General features: G+C 36.0%; 5 protein-coding genes across 6 annotated transcripts in view; 4 read left to right on the forward strand and 1 right to left on the reverse strand.

Moving 5' to 3' along the window:
• Positions 1-462, forward strand: part of LOC104703457 (acyl-CoA-binding domain-containing protein 4) — a 6057-nt gene extending 5595 nt beyond the window's left edge. The window contains exon 19 of the mRNA XM_010419482.2: positions 438-462. Within this exon, the coding sequence (XP_010417784.1) occupies positions 438-462 (25 nt within the window). The remainder of the gene's footprint in view (positions 1-437) is intronic.
• LOC104711954 lies at positions 466-5460 on the forward strand. 2 transcript variants are annotated; one of them, XM_010428846.2, is made up of 3 exons: positions 466-1556; positions 1981-3111; positions 4544-5460. In XM_010428846.2, the coding sequence occupies exons 1-3, from the start codon at positions 572-574 to the stop codon at positions 5377-5379; spliced, it is 2952 nt and encodes a 983-aa protein (XP_010427148.1). In that variant the 5' UTR covers positions 466-571; the 3' UTR covers positions 5380-5460. The 2 variants fall into 2 exon arrangements, with proteins under 2 accessions (XP_010427148.1, XP_010427075.1); XM_010428773.2 differs by having other exon boundaries at positions 1981-2351; positions 3775-5457.
• Positions 5941-6489, forward strand: LOC104703466. The gene is made up of 2 exons (XM_010419492.1): positions 5941-6234; positions 6415-6489. Exons 1-2 carry the CDS (start codon positions 5941-5943, stop codon positions 6487-6489), a joined length of 369 nt encoding a protein of 122 aa, XP_010417794.1.
• On the forward strand, positions 12393-13666 carry LOC104703474 (cathepsin L-like proteinase). The gene is made up of 5 exons (XM_010419505.1): positions 12393-12465; positions 12784-12816; positions 12898-13115; positions 13229-13369; positions 13472-13666. Exons 1-5 carry the CDS (start codon positions 12393-12395, stop codon positions 13664-13666), a joined length of 660 nt encoding a protein of 219 aa, XP_010417807.1.
• Positions 14740-15617, reverse strand: LOC104712103 (ribonuclease E-like). Its single transcript, XM_019237646.1, has 2 exons — positions 15117-15617; positions 14740-14992 (listed from the first exon to the last, which is right to left on the reverse strand). Exons 1-2 carry the CDS (start codon positions 15558-15560, stop codon positions 14819-14821), a joined length of 618 nt encoding a protein of 205 aa, XP_019093191.1. The 5' UTR covers positions 15561-15617; the 3' UTR covers positions 14740-14818.

Raw genomic sequence — 16132 nt, forward strand, 5'->3', positions numbered from 1 at the left:
TTTTTTTTTTTTTTTTTGTCAAAAGTCCCTCGCATGGTTTCTTCCTCTTCCAAATAAGATATTTGAATACCGTATTTTTTTGAGCTTTGTTGTATTACTTTTTGATTCGTGTTAGTTCTCTGTTATTTAATACTACAAGTTATCCACCAGAATATTTTGTTGACCTTTTTGAGAGTGTCAGAAAATTAACATTAAATTTATTCTTTAAGCCATAAAATAAAGTAAAATTATAAATCACCAGTCACCTCAATCAAATTTAGTTCATTGGGTAAAGAAGACGAAAAAACACGTTTTTACCCAAACAAAAAAAAAAAAAATGACGTGGCGACTTGCTATTGGATGTGAAGGTTTAACCGTTGAGCATCATCATTAATGACGCTAGAAAGTTACCAAAATGTCCCTGTCAAGCTCAAGTTCTTTTTTGTCATCTTCTCCAGCTTTCCTCTCATGGGGTTTTCTTAAATTTTCTCTTCCAGCTAAAATAATCTCAGGATTTTAAACAAATCTACACATCTTTTGGCTTTAGAGTTGTTTCTGCCTTTCTGGGGTTTGATGTCATTGTTAATTTGTTATGAAGCGGTTTAATTCCGAGTGCTCAAGTGTGGTTAGAGATATGGATTCTGCTAGGGTTTTTGGTGATAGTTTTGTGTCTTTTACTGATAATGATGGTTCGAGTAAAACTTTGAAAGCGATTGATCAGTCCGAACCTTTCCTTATGGAGCTTGATTCGCTTGCTACAGACAGTAGAAGTGATGATGGTGATGGAAATGAGAAGAAGAAGAAGAAGAAGAAGAACACAGGGATGGCTTCGAAGGAGGGAACAAGAGTTCGGGACTACAATTCTTTCTTGTCTGAGTTCGATGATTACGTTGCAAGCGAGAGAATGGGTACTAAAGTTTCTAAGGCGTTGAGCAATGGCTTTGAAGTGGGAGATATGGTATGGGGAAAGGTAAAGTCACATCCTTGGTGGCCAGGTCAAATATTCAATGAAGCTTTTGCGTCTCCCTCTGTTCGTCGTATGAAGGAGATGGGTTACGTTCTGGTTGCTTTCTTTGGAGATTCTAGTTATGGTTGGTTCGATCCTTCTCACCTTATTCCTTTTGAACCTCATGTCTCAGAGAAATCACAGCAAACTGATTCGATTCACTTTGCAAAAGCTGTTGAGGAAGCTATGGATGAAGTAGGTAGAAGGTCAGCTCTTGGTTTGACTTGTAGATGTCGGAACCCTTCTAACTTTAGTCCTACTAGTTTAAAAGGTTACTTTGCTGTTGATGTGCCTGATTACGAGCTTCGAGCTGTTTACTCTTCTAAGCAGATTCAGAAAGCTAGAGATAGTTTTTCATCTGTTCAAACTCTAGCTTTTGTGAAGGGATGTGCATTAGCACCTCAAGAGTGTGATGATTCAGAAGACAGCATAAAGTCTTTCCAGAAGAGAGTAGCGGTTTATGCTTTCCGCAGGGCAGTGTTTGAGGAATTTGATGAAACTTATGAGCAGGCCTTCAGGGCAAGATCTTCAGTGACGACACATGAACCACTTAATAGAGCATCCCCTCGAGGTAGCATCACCTTTCAGCGATCCTGGCATTGTTTTCAATACATTTGTAATATTTCTGCTTCATTTTTCGGATTCGATGGAGTTATATTGGACCTTTATCCTATGTATCACAGAGATGCGGTACTCTAAATTGGTGATCTCTTTGAGGCTTTTTTTTTTGTTTGTTTCTCGAGCCAGAGAGTTTTGCGTCTTTGATATCCTTGAAATTGGCCTTTTTAAGATTGTTTTGGTAGAATTTATAGCCTTTAAAGTTGTATACTTAGAATGCTTCAAAAAAGACTTTGCATATTTTTGATCTTAAATTATGCATTTTAAAGCAACTTCACAATGTGGAGTGTCATTTTACCATTTTTAGTTTTGCTTTACTTGTTTTTGGGTGGTTGGAATAGATTTTATCTTTCCTCATGCGTTGCTTATGTTTACAGCTCCCTTGAGTGGCTCACTGGTCAGTGCAGTAACTCTGAGCAACTCAAAGATCTCTACACAAGCTATGAAAGTAAAGGATTCTACTAAACAAGAAAAATATCATCCCAAAAGAAGAGAGGAAGCTTGTGATATGACTGTTGAATTTGGCCAGGTCCAAGCATCTTTTCAGTTTCAGAGCATCGACGGATCTTCAGCTGTGGATCATATGCTGCAGAGAAGGACTCCACATCTCCAAACGCCCAGGAAACATGAGCATACCGGAATTGTCAGCGTGAACTTTACCTCTTCAAGTGGTGATATTCCTATAAAGAAATCCTCTGTTTCAAAGCTCTCACATGATGATGACAAGGGTCTATCTCAAGAATCAAAGGTGAGAATGGGAGAAGAAGCTGCTCTATTTCCAGACCATGAGAGATTTAAAGCAATGACCAGCCTTAAACAAGATGAGACTGGCACAAATTTTAGATCTAACGAAGGCGAAGGCTCTGTCCAGCCGTTTATTGAGGGGAAATGTTCTGCAGGAGTTGGGATAAAGAAAGACAATGACCTGAAACGGTTTTCTGAAGAAATGAATTCTGAGAATGTTCCTCCAAAGCCGAAGAAGAAGAAAATGAAGAAAGAGTCTGGGTCAGAGCTGAACCATAAGAGTCCAAATAAGAGGAAAGCTTTGTCTTCTGGGGAAGCTTGGGTAAAGAAATCATCTCAATTAGATTCATCAAAGAGACACCCCAATATGTTGATTATGAGAAACTCTAAACTTGATAGCCTGCAGCTGTTGAGTAATTTGCAAGCTCTCTCGCTTGACCCTTTCTTTAGATCCTCGGATAGAAGCTCTACTAGAGTTGTAAGACAGTTCTTTTTGCGTTTCCGATCGTTTGTTTGCCAGAAAAGCTTGGCCGCATCTCCTTCCACGACAAACCCGTCAAAATGTGCAAAGACTTTGAGCAGAACCAATGAAACATCAAACTCCGGGAGAAAACGTCTCCCCTCTGCCCAGCAACAAGATGTCCCATCAACTAAGAAGCTAAAGAATACCAATCAGTTCAAACCAATGGCTTCTGACAAGAAAACCAACCAAGAAGCAACGAAGAGACCAAGTCTTGCACCTTTTAATCTAGTGAGAGACCGAGGTGGTCCAGTCCCCATCAATGCCAAACCGGCTATAGGTCAACCAGAAAAGATGGCTCCATCTGCAAGGGTCTTTGAGCCAACAATGCTGGTCATGATGTTTCCTCCTGGTACATCTCTCCCTTCCACCGCTCTGCTTAAGGCGAGGTTTGGACGCTTTGGACAGTTGGATCAATCAGCTATCAGAGTTTCCTGGAAATCCTCGACCTGCCGTGTTGTCTTCCTGTATAAACTCGATGCGCAGACTGCCTTAAGATATGCATCAGGAAGCAACTCTATCTTTGGCAACGTGAACGTGACATACTTTCTCCGCGACATGAATGCTTCCTCTGCATCCGGAGATTATGAACTGAAGAAAGCCAAGACAGACGAACCAATCACTGAACCATTGAACGAGCGGCTAGAGCAAACACCGCCAGTTAGCCAACCAAACATCCACTCAAGTCCTGTTTGAAAAAACCGTGCAAGAACGGTAATGGTAACCACAGAACAGCACGAGTGAGATTCATGTTGGGTGGGAAAGAAACAGAGACACCATTTTTAGTTTCGGGTAGAAACAATGGAAATCACGCTTCTTCTTCTTCATCATCATCATCTGTTGCTATGGAATATGTTAGTCACAACACGGTTCCGTTAACATTGCCTCCGATTCTNAAGAATCAAAGGTGAGAATGGGAGAAGAAGCTGCTCTATTTCCAGACCATGAGAGATTTAAAGCAATGACCAGCCTTAAACAAGATGAGACTGGCACAAATTTTAGATCTAACGAAGGCGAAGGCTCTGTCCAGCCGTTTATTGAGGGGAAATGTTCTGCAGGAGTTGGGATAAAGAAAGACAATGACCTGAAACGGTTTTCTGAAGAAATGAATTCTGAGAATGTTCCTCCAAAGCCGAAGAAGAAGAAAATGAAGAAAGAGTCTGGGTCAGAGCTGAACCATAAGAGTCCAAATAAGAGGAAAGCTTTGTCTTCTGGGGAAGCTTGGGTAAAGAAATCATCTCAATTAGATTCATCAAAGAGACACCCCAATATGTTGATTATGAGAAACTCTAAACTTGATAGCCTGCAGCTGTTGAGTAATTTGCAAGCTCTCTCGCTTGACCCTTTCTTTAGATCCTCGGATAGAAGCTCTACTAGAGTTGTAAGACAGTTCTTTTTGCGTTTCCGATCGTTTGTTTGCCAGAAAAGCTTGGCCGCATCTCCTTCCACGACAAACCCGTCAAAATGTGCAAAGACTTTGAGCAGAACCAATGAAACATCAAACTCCGGGAGAAAACGTCTCCCCTCTGCCCAGCAACAAGATGTCCCATCAACTAAGAAGCTAAAGAATACCAATCAGTTCAAACCAATGGCTTCTGACAAGAAAACCAACCAAGAAGCAACGAAGAGACCAAGTCTTGCACCTTTTAATCTAGTGAGAGACCGAGGTGGTCCAGTCCCCATCAATGCCAAACCGGCTATAGGTCAACCAGAAAAGATGGCTCCATCTGCAAGGGTCTTTGAGCCAACAATGCTGGTCATGATGTTTCCTCCTGGTACATCTCTCCCTTCCACCGCTCTGCTTAAGGCGAGGTTTGGACGCTTTGGACAGTTGGATCAATCAGCTATCAGAGTTTCCTGGAAATCCTCGACTTGCCGTGTTGTCTTCCTGTATAAACTTGATGCGCAGACTGCCTTAAGATATGCATCAGGAAGCAACTCTATCTTTGGCAACGTGAATGTGACATACTTTCTCCGCGACATGAATGCTTCCTCTGCATCCGGAGATCATGAACTGAAGAAAGCCAAGACAGACGAACCAATGACTGAACCATTGAACGAGCGGCTAGAGCAAACACCGCCAGTTAGCCAACCAAACATCCAGCTCAAGTCCTGTTTGAAAAAACCATGCAAGAACGGTGATGGTAACCACAGAACAGCACGAGTGAGATTCATGTTGGGTGGGAAAGAAACAGAGACACCATTTTTAGTTTCGGGTAGAAACAATGGAAATCACGCTTCTTCTTCTTCATCATCATCATCTGTTGCTATGGAATATGTTAGTCACAACACGGTTCCGTTAACATTGCCTCCGATTCTTCCTCCCTCTTGGCAAAACTCAAAACCGAAGCCTGCTGCTAATAATGAAGTGGATCACGTCGAGCCACCACTAAACCCGTCGCAGTATACGGTGGACATCTCCCAGCAGATGATAAAGCTGTTAACAAGGTGTAACGATGTTGTGGCTAACGTCACGGGTTTGTTGGGTTACGTCCCTTATCATTCCTTATGAAATTGTACATATAACTAGATTCTACAGTATTTTTATATTACAGTAGGTAGTATGGTTACTTGTACTCTCTCTCTCTCTCTCTCTCAATATCCGGAGTTGACATATACACCAAATTGAACCGAAACTAAACCAGAATGTGTTTATATCTCTAACTTTATTGGGTTTCCTATTTTACCACGAAAAATTAATTTGTATCAAATGAAATAAAAATTGATAATACATTCACTTTTAGTTTTTACACGCTAGCAAGGTGTAAAAATATTACGTCTTTGTTTTGCCTTTGAACTTTGGTACGCCATGACATTTGAATATGTGATATGTCTAACATGGCATAATCATATTTTATTTTATTAAAAAGCGGAGATTATCGAATCCTAGCAAATATATTTTTCTTATCTAGAACAGAATAATATACCAAAAAAAAGCTTTTTGATTTGGATGCAAATCCTTAAAACGATATATATATACAGGATATATATATTTCCCAAATCTCCTGATCTCTTTCTAAGTTACTCGTCTCTTTTCTCCTCTTCTTCTACTGATTCTCCACACTTACTTATAATGGATTATTATCAACCGGTTGAGGTTAACGTTCTATCAGCTCAAGATCTCAACTCCGTAAATCTTTTGTTCAGACCAACCGTCTATGTTTCTGTCTCGGTCACGCGTGGTTCACGTGACCAGCAAGTCACCCCAGCTGCTACGTGCAGTAAGAAAACCTTACGGTGGAACTACTCTATGAAATTCTATATAGAAGATGACAAGGTTCGAAGGAATGAGTCAGTGTTTGTGTTTCAAATCAAGTGTAAGAGAGTTTTCGGGTCCGACCAAGTCGTTGGGAAGCTTTTCGTACCGGTAAAGCAATTGCTTCACTTGATTGAAGAACAGACGATAACCGAGCATGCCAATATAAATTTTCAGGTCGTAACCGAGACTGGAAAACCAAAGGGTGGTATATGGTTAGGATTTAGATTTGGATGTATTTTTAGGGGACAAATCAGAGGTTATGATCCGGATAATGCTAGGGTTTATGAGGGTTATAGATTAGGAGTTTGGGGGAATATTAGACACGAGCCATCAGCTCCTTGTGAAGACGATATCTATCCTTAGAATCGATTATTCGATTATTTCTATAATATTTTTTCATATCTTGTTATTGTTATATTACTCTATATATATGTATATCTCCGGATTTTAAGTTTAGAGTAAAAAACAAAATAAAATTTAGCCATTAGCGCGAAAAGATATATTTCTCGATCGTTACCCTTCGTGTATGGTGTCAATGGTGAATCATATTATCTTTTGTATGATTAATAGATCGAAACTTTGTTTTTTTTGAAAAAATTAATAGATCGAAACTTGTTTTTGGTAAAATATTATCTTCAATCATAAAGGTGGATATAACATATAGAGTTTATAAATATAAAGCATCGATGATACACTTCCACATTTGTCTCCTGATTGAAACTCGATCGGAAATTTTTATTAGGGGCTGTTATTGGAGAGCTGATTTCTAAATCCATATGGAATTGTAAATTTAACCTGTTTTATCCTTGGATTTGAGTCATTCTATTTTGTACTTTCAAATCCATTCAAATCCATTTAAAACATAATGTGGATTTTGAAATCTAAAAACAAATTATTAAATGAATAACATAAAATTTTAAGAAGTATTTGTAAATCATAGAACCAATAACACATGATTTTGATAAGTATTTTAAAATCTATGATTAAATAACACATGAATTTTGTTTGGATTTCCAAATCCACTAAAATCATAAAACCAATAAAAAAATAACTAAGGTAAATTAACTTTTGAAAATTAAAAGCTACAGGTCAAGCAAATTTATCTCTATATATGTTGTTGGGAGCTTAAACATTCGTGAGCCGTGGCATGCCTTTGTTTTCAAGTAGGTAAACCATGGATGATGGATCAGAGAGCAGTGCCGGCCATGAAGCCAAGCAAGGGGCTTGCGGCCGTAATACATTAAGTAAATAATCGGCCGTGAAAATGTTAGAATATCTTAGCAGTCTAGTCACTAGACTCTAGTGGTTAAATCTAGTGGTTAAAGTGACTTAGAGTCAATTATAGGTGCAATGTTCATGCCTATATCTTGCATTTGGCAATAAATTTTGTTTTTTCTTAACTAACCAGCCTTTTATAAATTTACTAGGGCCGGGCATTCGGGTTCGGGTATTACCCATTCGGATTCGGATAAACGGGTTTAGAAAAATAGAACCTATTGGGTATTTTTAGATATATGGGTTCGGTTCGGTTTGGGTACTATCGGGTTCGGGTCGGTTTGGGTTACAAATTTTAGAACCCGATTAGTACCCGAACTACCGGGTACCCGAAAAAATATAATTAAATTTAAATAAATTTAGTTAAATTTTGACTTACATAACAAAATATTTTAGATATTTTGATTATTTTTGATATTTAGGTATAAAACTAAATGAAATATTCAAAATTATAATCATAATTTTGGGGTAATTGCATTATATTAATGATAAATATTATAAATATGTTTATATGTTCGGGTTTAATGGGTACCCAAACGGGTACCGGGTATTACCCGATCCTAACCCAAACCCACAAGTATTAGAAAATAGAACCCAATAAAGTTTTATAAGCAAACTCGTATCCAACCCGAACCCGGTTTTTCGGATCAGGTTCCGGATTGGGTATTCGGATACGGTTTTTATATCGAAGCCTAAAATTTACTGCTTTAAGCGAAATTTATAAATACAAATAAAAAACTAAAAGCCGCGTAAAAAAAACAGTTCCAATCGGGGAGATTCATCGGACTTGATAAGGATCGTTACAACCCCTCATGCCCCACCAAAACAAACAAATATCAATAAATGATTTTAAACATAACAACGTGTTTATACATAGAACAAGAAACCCGAGTGAGATGGTTTTGATTTTCATGCTATTTTTAAGTTCTCAATAAATTGATTTTAAGCAACGTGTTTATACCTAGAACAATATTTTTAGAAGGTTTATTAATATTGGTATCTTGATTAATTTCTCAATAAGAATGATATAGTTAGTTAGTTTTCAATAAATGATTTGTTGAAAAATACAATATCAGTGTGGTTGTTGTTTGAAACTGATCAAAGATTTTTCTTGCTAAATAGAACAAGAATCCAGGAAAAGTTCCTATTGGAGGGAAACCGAGGAGGAAATATCAAAAGTTGCAAGCAAAAACAGCTGCTGAATCAAAGAAAAGAGCTCAAGCGGAGTCATCGTCTCAAGCTACCAGTGAACTGACTTTCCAAGAGGTGGTACCATTAATTAATGGTTATTTTATTTTTTAATATATAGTCAAAAAAATTAATATATAGTTACCTCATATCTTGCTTTGATTTTGTTACAGATATTAGGCATAGTTGACACCATAATAAAAAGCGAGTGCACACGTTGTGTGAGCTCTTCCAAACATTGGTTGATGAAGAACTTATCAATCACATCAAGCCTGATGAATCAGACTACTTCGGACTTGCTAATCTTAAAATTGCTATTAATCCCGAGTTAAAAATATTTTTAAGGGTAGAATTTATTATCGAGGATTTTTTAATATGTTCTAACTATTTCAATAATTTCTGGTCAAACCCCACACCATTACGTACATTGTTCTCTATAAAAAGCGATGAAGATTAATTAGTTTATCATTATCACTACACTAAGCAAAATATATTGTGGTAACATCTTTAGTATTATGAGTTTATAGTGAAATAAAATAAAGATTATAACACATGAACATTGGAATATTTGGAATAGATTATCGCAGTAAAGTTGATCAAAAAAAAATTGTTTTCCAAGGAGGGGATTTATCACTTGCCAAAGAAAGCGGTCATAACCAAACACACCCGTCTACACAGCATGTTTCTCATTGGTTATGGAGTAACTACCGTGGGTGAATTGTAGGGGGCTGCAAAGTTTATGCGATACTCATCGAGAACAAATGTGACATCTTATGCCGAAAAGACTAGGTTGTCTTCTTTGTTTTTTCTTTCAAAGAGTTACCTACACAATACATAGATGATATATATTTTTAATTATTATATATATTTCTCTTATATTATGACTATGATAAAATCATCTATAAATAAATTATTTGATTTTTTGATATATTGAGTATAATTTACATTAAATTATAGAAAAATATAAATTGTAGGTATAATTTTTTATATATGGCAGAAAATTAGTTATTTTTTGGTTCTTTAAAATGTTAAATAGATATTAACAAAAAATAAGCAACACCTAAGTAAAATATGAACAAAACATAAGTAAAATATTTTTACGACTTTTAGATATCATAACATCTATTTTTACTGTCACATTAGCATTTTGTTAGTTCATTAAAAATATCATTTCTTATAAAATTTTAATATAAGTTCTTAACTTTCATGTGATTTTTCAATTTACTTTCAAACATATAATACATTAATATATAATACTCTATTAATATAAATAAAAGATTAAGATATATGAAATAAAAAGAATTAATAACAAGTAAAATATCATGGATTTTTAAAATAAAAAACGTAAACACATATTTGAATTCTCTCTCAAACTTAAGCGACACACTCCCAATTTTTTTTTTTTTTAATACAAATTAAAACTTGTTTTTGTTACTGCCATGGAAGTCAGATTTTCGTTATCTTCAATTTTTTTCCCCCAACTTAGAAAATCAGAATGGGCTTATTATGGGCTTATTATTGGACGTAAACCCAAAAAAGCCCAAAGATGGAAATTAAATGAAAGATTTAATAGTCAGCAACATATATAGATTCTAGACTTGCATGACCAGTGCTAGCTAGCTTTTAATTTGGAACTAAATTAATTTCAAATAAATAAGGCAAATTAATGACCAGTGAAGTCGATATCTATGCTTAGAAATGGATTATTCGGTAATTTATAATATTTTCATATCTTTTCATTGTTATATTACATTTTTTTTTGTTTAATGGCGGCTAAATTATTTTTTGCATGCTAATGGCTAAATTTTTGCTTGCTAATGGCTAAATTTTTGCATGCTAATATAACAATGACCAGATATGAAAAATATTATAAATAGTCGAATAATCGATTTCTAAGCATAGATGATAGATGTCATTAATTTGCCATATTTATTTGAAAATTAATTTATTTCCAAATTAAAAGCTAGCTAGCACTGGTCATGCAAGTCTAGAATCTATATATGTTGCTGGCTTAAAGTTTCGTGAGCCGTGGCATGCGTCTGCTTGACTGCTTTTTTTGGCAAGTAGGTAAATCATATATGCGGTTGCAAAAACCAACGCAAGAGAATTTTATAGATTCAGGAAAAGAACTAAAAGCCACGTTTAAAAAAAAATCAATCCAATCCGGAAAATTCAAACTCCGTTTTCCTTCGGAGTTGATGAGGATCATTACAACTCATGCACACCTGTAGAAACCCGAGTGGGATGGTTATGAATCTTATGACTTTTGATGTATTGGATTGAAACCTCCTAACATTTTTAGAAGGTTTATCAAGATTCCACCAATGTACAAAATGACAAAGAACACTGAAAATTCCGTTTCTGTTTTGTTGTTTAATTAGTCTAAAAGATTTTGATATTTTTGACCATTGTTATGTTATCTAAGGATTGCTTGTTTCAAATGTTAAATGGCTAGCAGTGAAAGACAAATACTCCTAGCTACATTTTGTGAAGTTTTGAAGGTTTTGCATAACTAATTAAAATTAATATTAGTATTTACAATTTATGAACGCAGATGAGAACGGCATGCACATATGTATTTTTTTTTGTCGTTTTTGTTTCACGTTCGAATATAAATAATGTATAAAAAGAAACCTAAAGTCCTATTTTCTCAAATTCCTTCAAAGTCGGATATGAATCACAAAATGAAGACCAAATAATAATCCCACAGGCAAAAGCAAAAACAAGCTACTCAAGTAACTCAACTCATATCATAGGGACCTACACAAAATAAGGTGCACTGTGTTGTAGCGTATAAAACCCACACCCACGGTTTTTTGCCAAGGTTTAGTTTCTTTATTCTCTCTTCTCTCAGAATATTGATCGCAGAGACCTTTCTTCTCCGATAGCCATTGTTTCGCCTTCCACTGTAAAAACTCTCTGTAGAACTTAAAAAGGTTTGTAGAAAAGATGTGCGATACATCTGGGTTCTTCCTTTCTTCTTCATTTTCGTAGATTCTTCTTGTCTGTTTCGAAACCAAAATCTAGCTACGTTTTCTTTCTTCATACGTACCAAAACATTTTGTGGTTCCAACAAAAAAAAAGTTGTGAACTTTCTTTCTTTCTCTTTTAAGCATTCACCTTCTTCATATTGACAAACTTTTCTGGGTTCCGTGTGTTAAAGATTCCGACTTTAATTTATTGGGGGGGAAATTGCAAGATTTTCTTAAACAAAAGCTTGTGTTTATGTTTCTCGAAAGTTGTTTCTTATCAAAATCCGTCTTTCACGCCCTTTTGGTTCGATTCTTCCTTGCAGGTCACTTACGAGGTTGATCTGAGTTGATATATATACTGTTAAAAGTGGAATCTGATTTGGTAATCATCTATTCTTTGCGACATTTTCTATATTAAATTCTGCTTTTGTAGGACTAAACACTAGTAGTTCAATCCACCCAAACGCGGCCTTGAAACATCAAAGAAGAGAGCACCAAAACCCTAAACCCCAAAATCAAGATGATCCCTAGCTAGTGACTCCCTAAGACAGTACCAACACCCCCAAATCGACATCCAAACGCATACCGAACGGGAATTCAAAACCCATATTGAAGTCATTTAGCGCTGCAGTCGTCTCTCAAACTAATTAGGTTACCATAGCGAAGTTTAACAAGTTAGTTAAATCTGCATGCATGCATGTTCCTGCTATTTCTATCCAAGTAAATTTTTGGGATTCTGAATCGGGGAGTGCGTATTATTAATTATATGATTGTTGTGGAAATGTTGCTTTATTGAGTATCTAACATACATTTTCTGTCTAATTGAACAAGATGGATCAAGGACGAGGAGGCATTGGAGCTAAACCGAAAAGGCAAAATGCATTCGCACAAGCCAAGAATCAAGGTCAAGCAAAACAGAAAAAAAAACCTCTTCGAACGATCGAACCTAGCAACGAGAGTATTTTTCGAGAGGTACCGTATATTGATACTTAACTAGTTAGTTATGCATGATAACAGTTTGGCTTTTATGTGTGATGGTAAGTCACTATGAGCTGAGTTACTGTGAAGTTGCAATAATAGGTTACCAGATAGATAATGATTAATCATTTGACCTAGTCAAAAGTAATTTTGGCTGGAATAATATATAGAACTGATACACGAAACTTGTTGTTGTAGATTTTTGGTCCTCATACAATATTAAAAGATTGGAGTGTGGTATTAGGGATTATTGGTGATGTTCTTGATCAAGTGAAAGGTTATTAATATTTCTTTATACGATATTTCAAATTGGAATAATGAATTATAGTCATAAACTAACTAGTTTGATCATGTGCAGACTATTGTTGGGCAATTGTTTTTGCCCGACTTATGCAAGCTATATATAATCAAGGACTCCCTACCACTCTACAGCATGAGTTTTCATTTCTTGAACTTGTCGATCATATTAAGCCTAAAGAATTTGAAAAGTTTGCTCTAGCCAATTTGAAAATTGCATTTGATCACATTGCTAGCCATGGGATAATGAAGAAGCCAGTTAAAAGAGGTAACGAAAGGGTAAGCGCAAAATTATGTACTCGTGTAAATTTACGTGAAAGCATCTTTCTTTATCTAGGTTTTTAAATATAATAATTTGATACATGCGTATGTGTATGTTTCTCATTAATTAGGCAAGCTCAAAAGGATTAAGAATCAAGAAAACCTTTCATCTTTATGAAGATGTTTATTCAACATTTATCCGAGAGGAGTTAGATAAATATCCTGTTGGACTAATTCTGAAGCCGACTCTAGACTTTGCATATATTGGCAAGGTTAGTAAAAATTTATTAAATCTTTTCAGCTTTACATATATAAGTTTTGATAATTTTCATTTGCTAATCAGTAAATTCAATTTCTAATCAATTTTTTTTCAGGAAGTCTACAATTTACCAAAGAAAGTGGTTACACCCAGCAGTACTCTCCACTGTATACTGCTAATAGGATATGGCGTGACCCAACAAGGGAAGCTATTCTTCATCGGTCAAAACTCGTGGGGAACAGATTGGGGATGTAGAGGCTACGTAAGAATCATCATCGACGAGTTATGTGACATCATTTCCCTCAAATAGTAGATGTAGTTTTTAATTTCTAACGTTTCATTTTCTTTCTTGTTTTTCTTTGACTTTCTTGTTTATCAAAACTATGGTTCACAATTTCTTTTTTTTTTTTATAAAAAAAAAAAAAAAAGAAGAAAAAATTAACAAGAAATATTGTTCAAAGTTTTATATTAGGAGTGTGTTTTTTTCCCTCTTCTTTCATGTATGATTAAATACAATATCATCATACATAGTTTAGTGTTTTTCCTAACACATACGGAACCACTTTATCTTTTACCTAAAGCAATCACACCGATTCAAAACAAGATCGAGAGTACATAACTTAAATATTGTTTATCTTTTCTAATCCTTCCGTGTGGTAAACAGAGATATAGCTAACGCAAAGACAAACTGCTGGGCAACACAGAACAAGATAGAAAAATTCAGGAAATAACAAACCATTCACATTCAAACACTGCACTTATTAGAAGTGAGTGTGGGTTCTTAATAAGTTGATAGGTAAGCAGTACACAAAAGTCTTCAACATAGAACACAGTGCAAATTTCCTAAGAAGTCAAGTCTACTAGATTTTCATAAAATGAAGCTCTTGATCTCTTCCATCACCTTGGTTACCTCTTTCACATGTTCTCTTCCATCGCCTACAATCAGCTCATCGACACAAAAAGTAAACAAAAAATAAGTTGCGGTTTAAGAAGAAGGAAAGTCCCAAAAATTAAAAATCCAGATATCTAACAAAGTCAAAACCAAAAACGTAGAAATCTTTTGTTGCTGCTGTGATGTGAGCAAGATGAACATTCAGAAATCAGAGAAATAAATAAAACCTAGGAACGAAACCAACCACACACATAATCAAACACAAACCGGAGATGGGATAAACAGATATACATACCCTTTTAGGTGCGGGACTTGGTCTGCAAAGGATGGGATAAATTTCGTGTAATACAGACCAAACCGCTTTCGCTTGATACTCCACTAAAGGTGCATCTGGAGACTCGGGCTCTCTTGCAGCAAATGTAATGTAAAACTTAGTCATTGACCCCGGGTTGTAATTTGCCCTCAAGATATGGTCCAGTTTCACATTCTTTTTCTACAAAACAATAAAACTATACTTATTAGATATCTATAGAACTATATAGTGCAGAGGCAATAAATAGAAAAAGGGAACTAATTAAGACTTGCCTCATCTTCGTTGTAGCGTTGGAGACAAAGAGATGTCAACTTTTCGCAGACCTCACGGATGGTAAGGCCTAACATAGCCGGCTCGTCCAGATCTCCGAGCGAAGCAATTCCAGGGGTATAAACATAAGGTGGGAACTTGTCTGATGTCTCAAAGAAACCCTAAACCCAACAACAACAAAAAAAAAAAACCCACATGTGATTAATTAACATGAAATTTTTAAAAGAGACGACCAACCGACGAAGAAGGATGATAAATTTATGACACGACGACAAAGGATGATACCTTGGTTTCGATGAGCTGGCGTTTATAGTGACGGCACTGCTCCTCAAACTCCTTATCCGAATAATCACCCAGATTAGGGGAATCATACTCCCGGCCGTCGAAGCTATCATAACCCCACTCGGGCTCTCTATTCTCCTCATTCCTCCTGTAACTCTCTCCCTCGTCACCTTCTTCTTCCTCATCTAATTCGTCACTATCCTCGTCTAATTCGTTTTCCTCATCTAATTCGTCATTATCCTCGTCTAATTCGTTTTCTTCTCCCTCACTATCCTCGTCTAGTCTGTCCTCGTCAGCTGTTTGCGCGCTTTCACCGGAATCGTCAGTTTCGGCCCTGCGCTTCCCCATTAACGATAAGGCAACGCCAAGTGAAGTTTCCATGTGATCTAGGTCACTCGAAGATCCAGTTCCATCAGTCACCTCGCTGTCGCTTGATTTTGGAGCCATGTCGATTATCGAACAAACCCTAAAATTCTCTTCAACCCAATTTTCTGTGAAGAAGACGACGACACACAAACNATTTTTTTTTTTTTTTTTTTTTTTTATTGTGTCCACGCAATAAAATTAGTGTGGTTGGTTATATCTTTTATATATGTGGTCAAACCTTCTTGGGTTTTGATTTTATTGGGGCTTGATTTAGTCCTGTTATTTGTCCTTTTCAAATAACAGTTTGGTTTGTATTGGTTCACTCAAATGTGTTTTGGACTTTTGGGCTCCTTAATTAAAAAAAAAAAAAAAATCTAATATCAGAACTGTACTTTTTTCTTTTTCGCCGAAATAACTTTGTATATAAAATCGTTATACGATAAGGTTAACCAAGATGGAGAGGATCTACACTACTAGAAAGAATACAAATTTCTCCTTGCGAAGTTTACAACTTATATGGAAGAGCAATAACGTTGAACTGAGAGAAACGTGTCTATATGTGCACGTGGCTTGCTTTCACTGGCCAATTATTTGTCTAGGCCTTTAGAAAACTCATTTAATATCTAAAATTTTGTGTACAATTTAATTTAGCG

This window comes from Camelina sativa, chromosome 1 (assembly GCF_000633955.1).
Source record: "Camelina sativa cultivar DH55 chromosome 1, Cs, whole genome shotgun sequence".
Classification (NCBI taxonomy): Eukaryota; Viridiplantae; Streptophyta; class Magnoliopsida; order Brassicales; family Brassicaceae; genus Camelina; species Camelina sativa.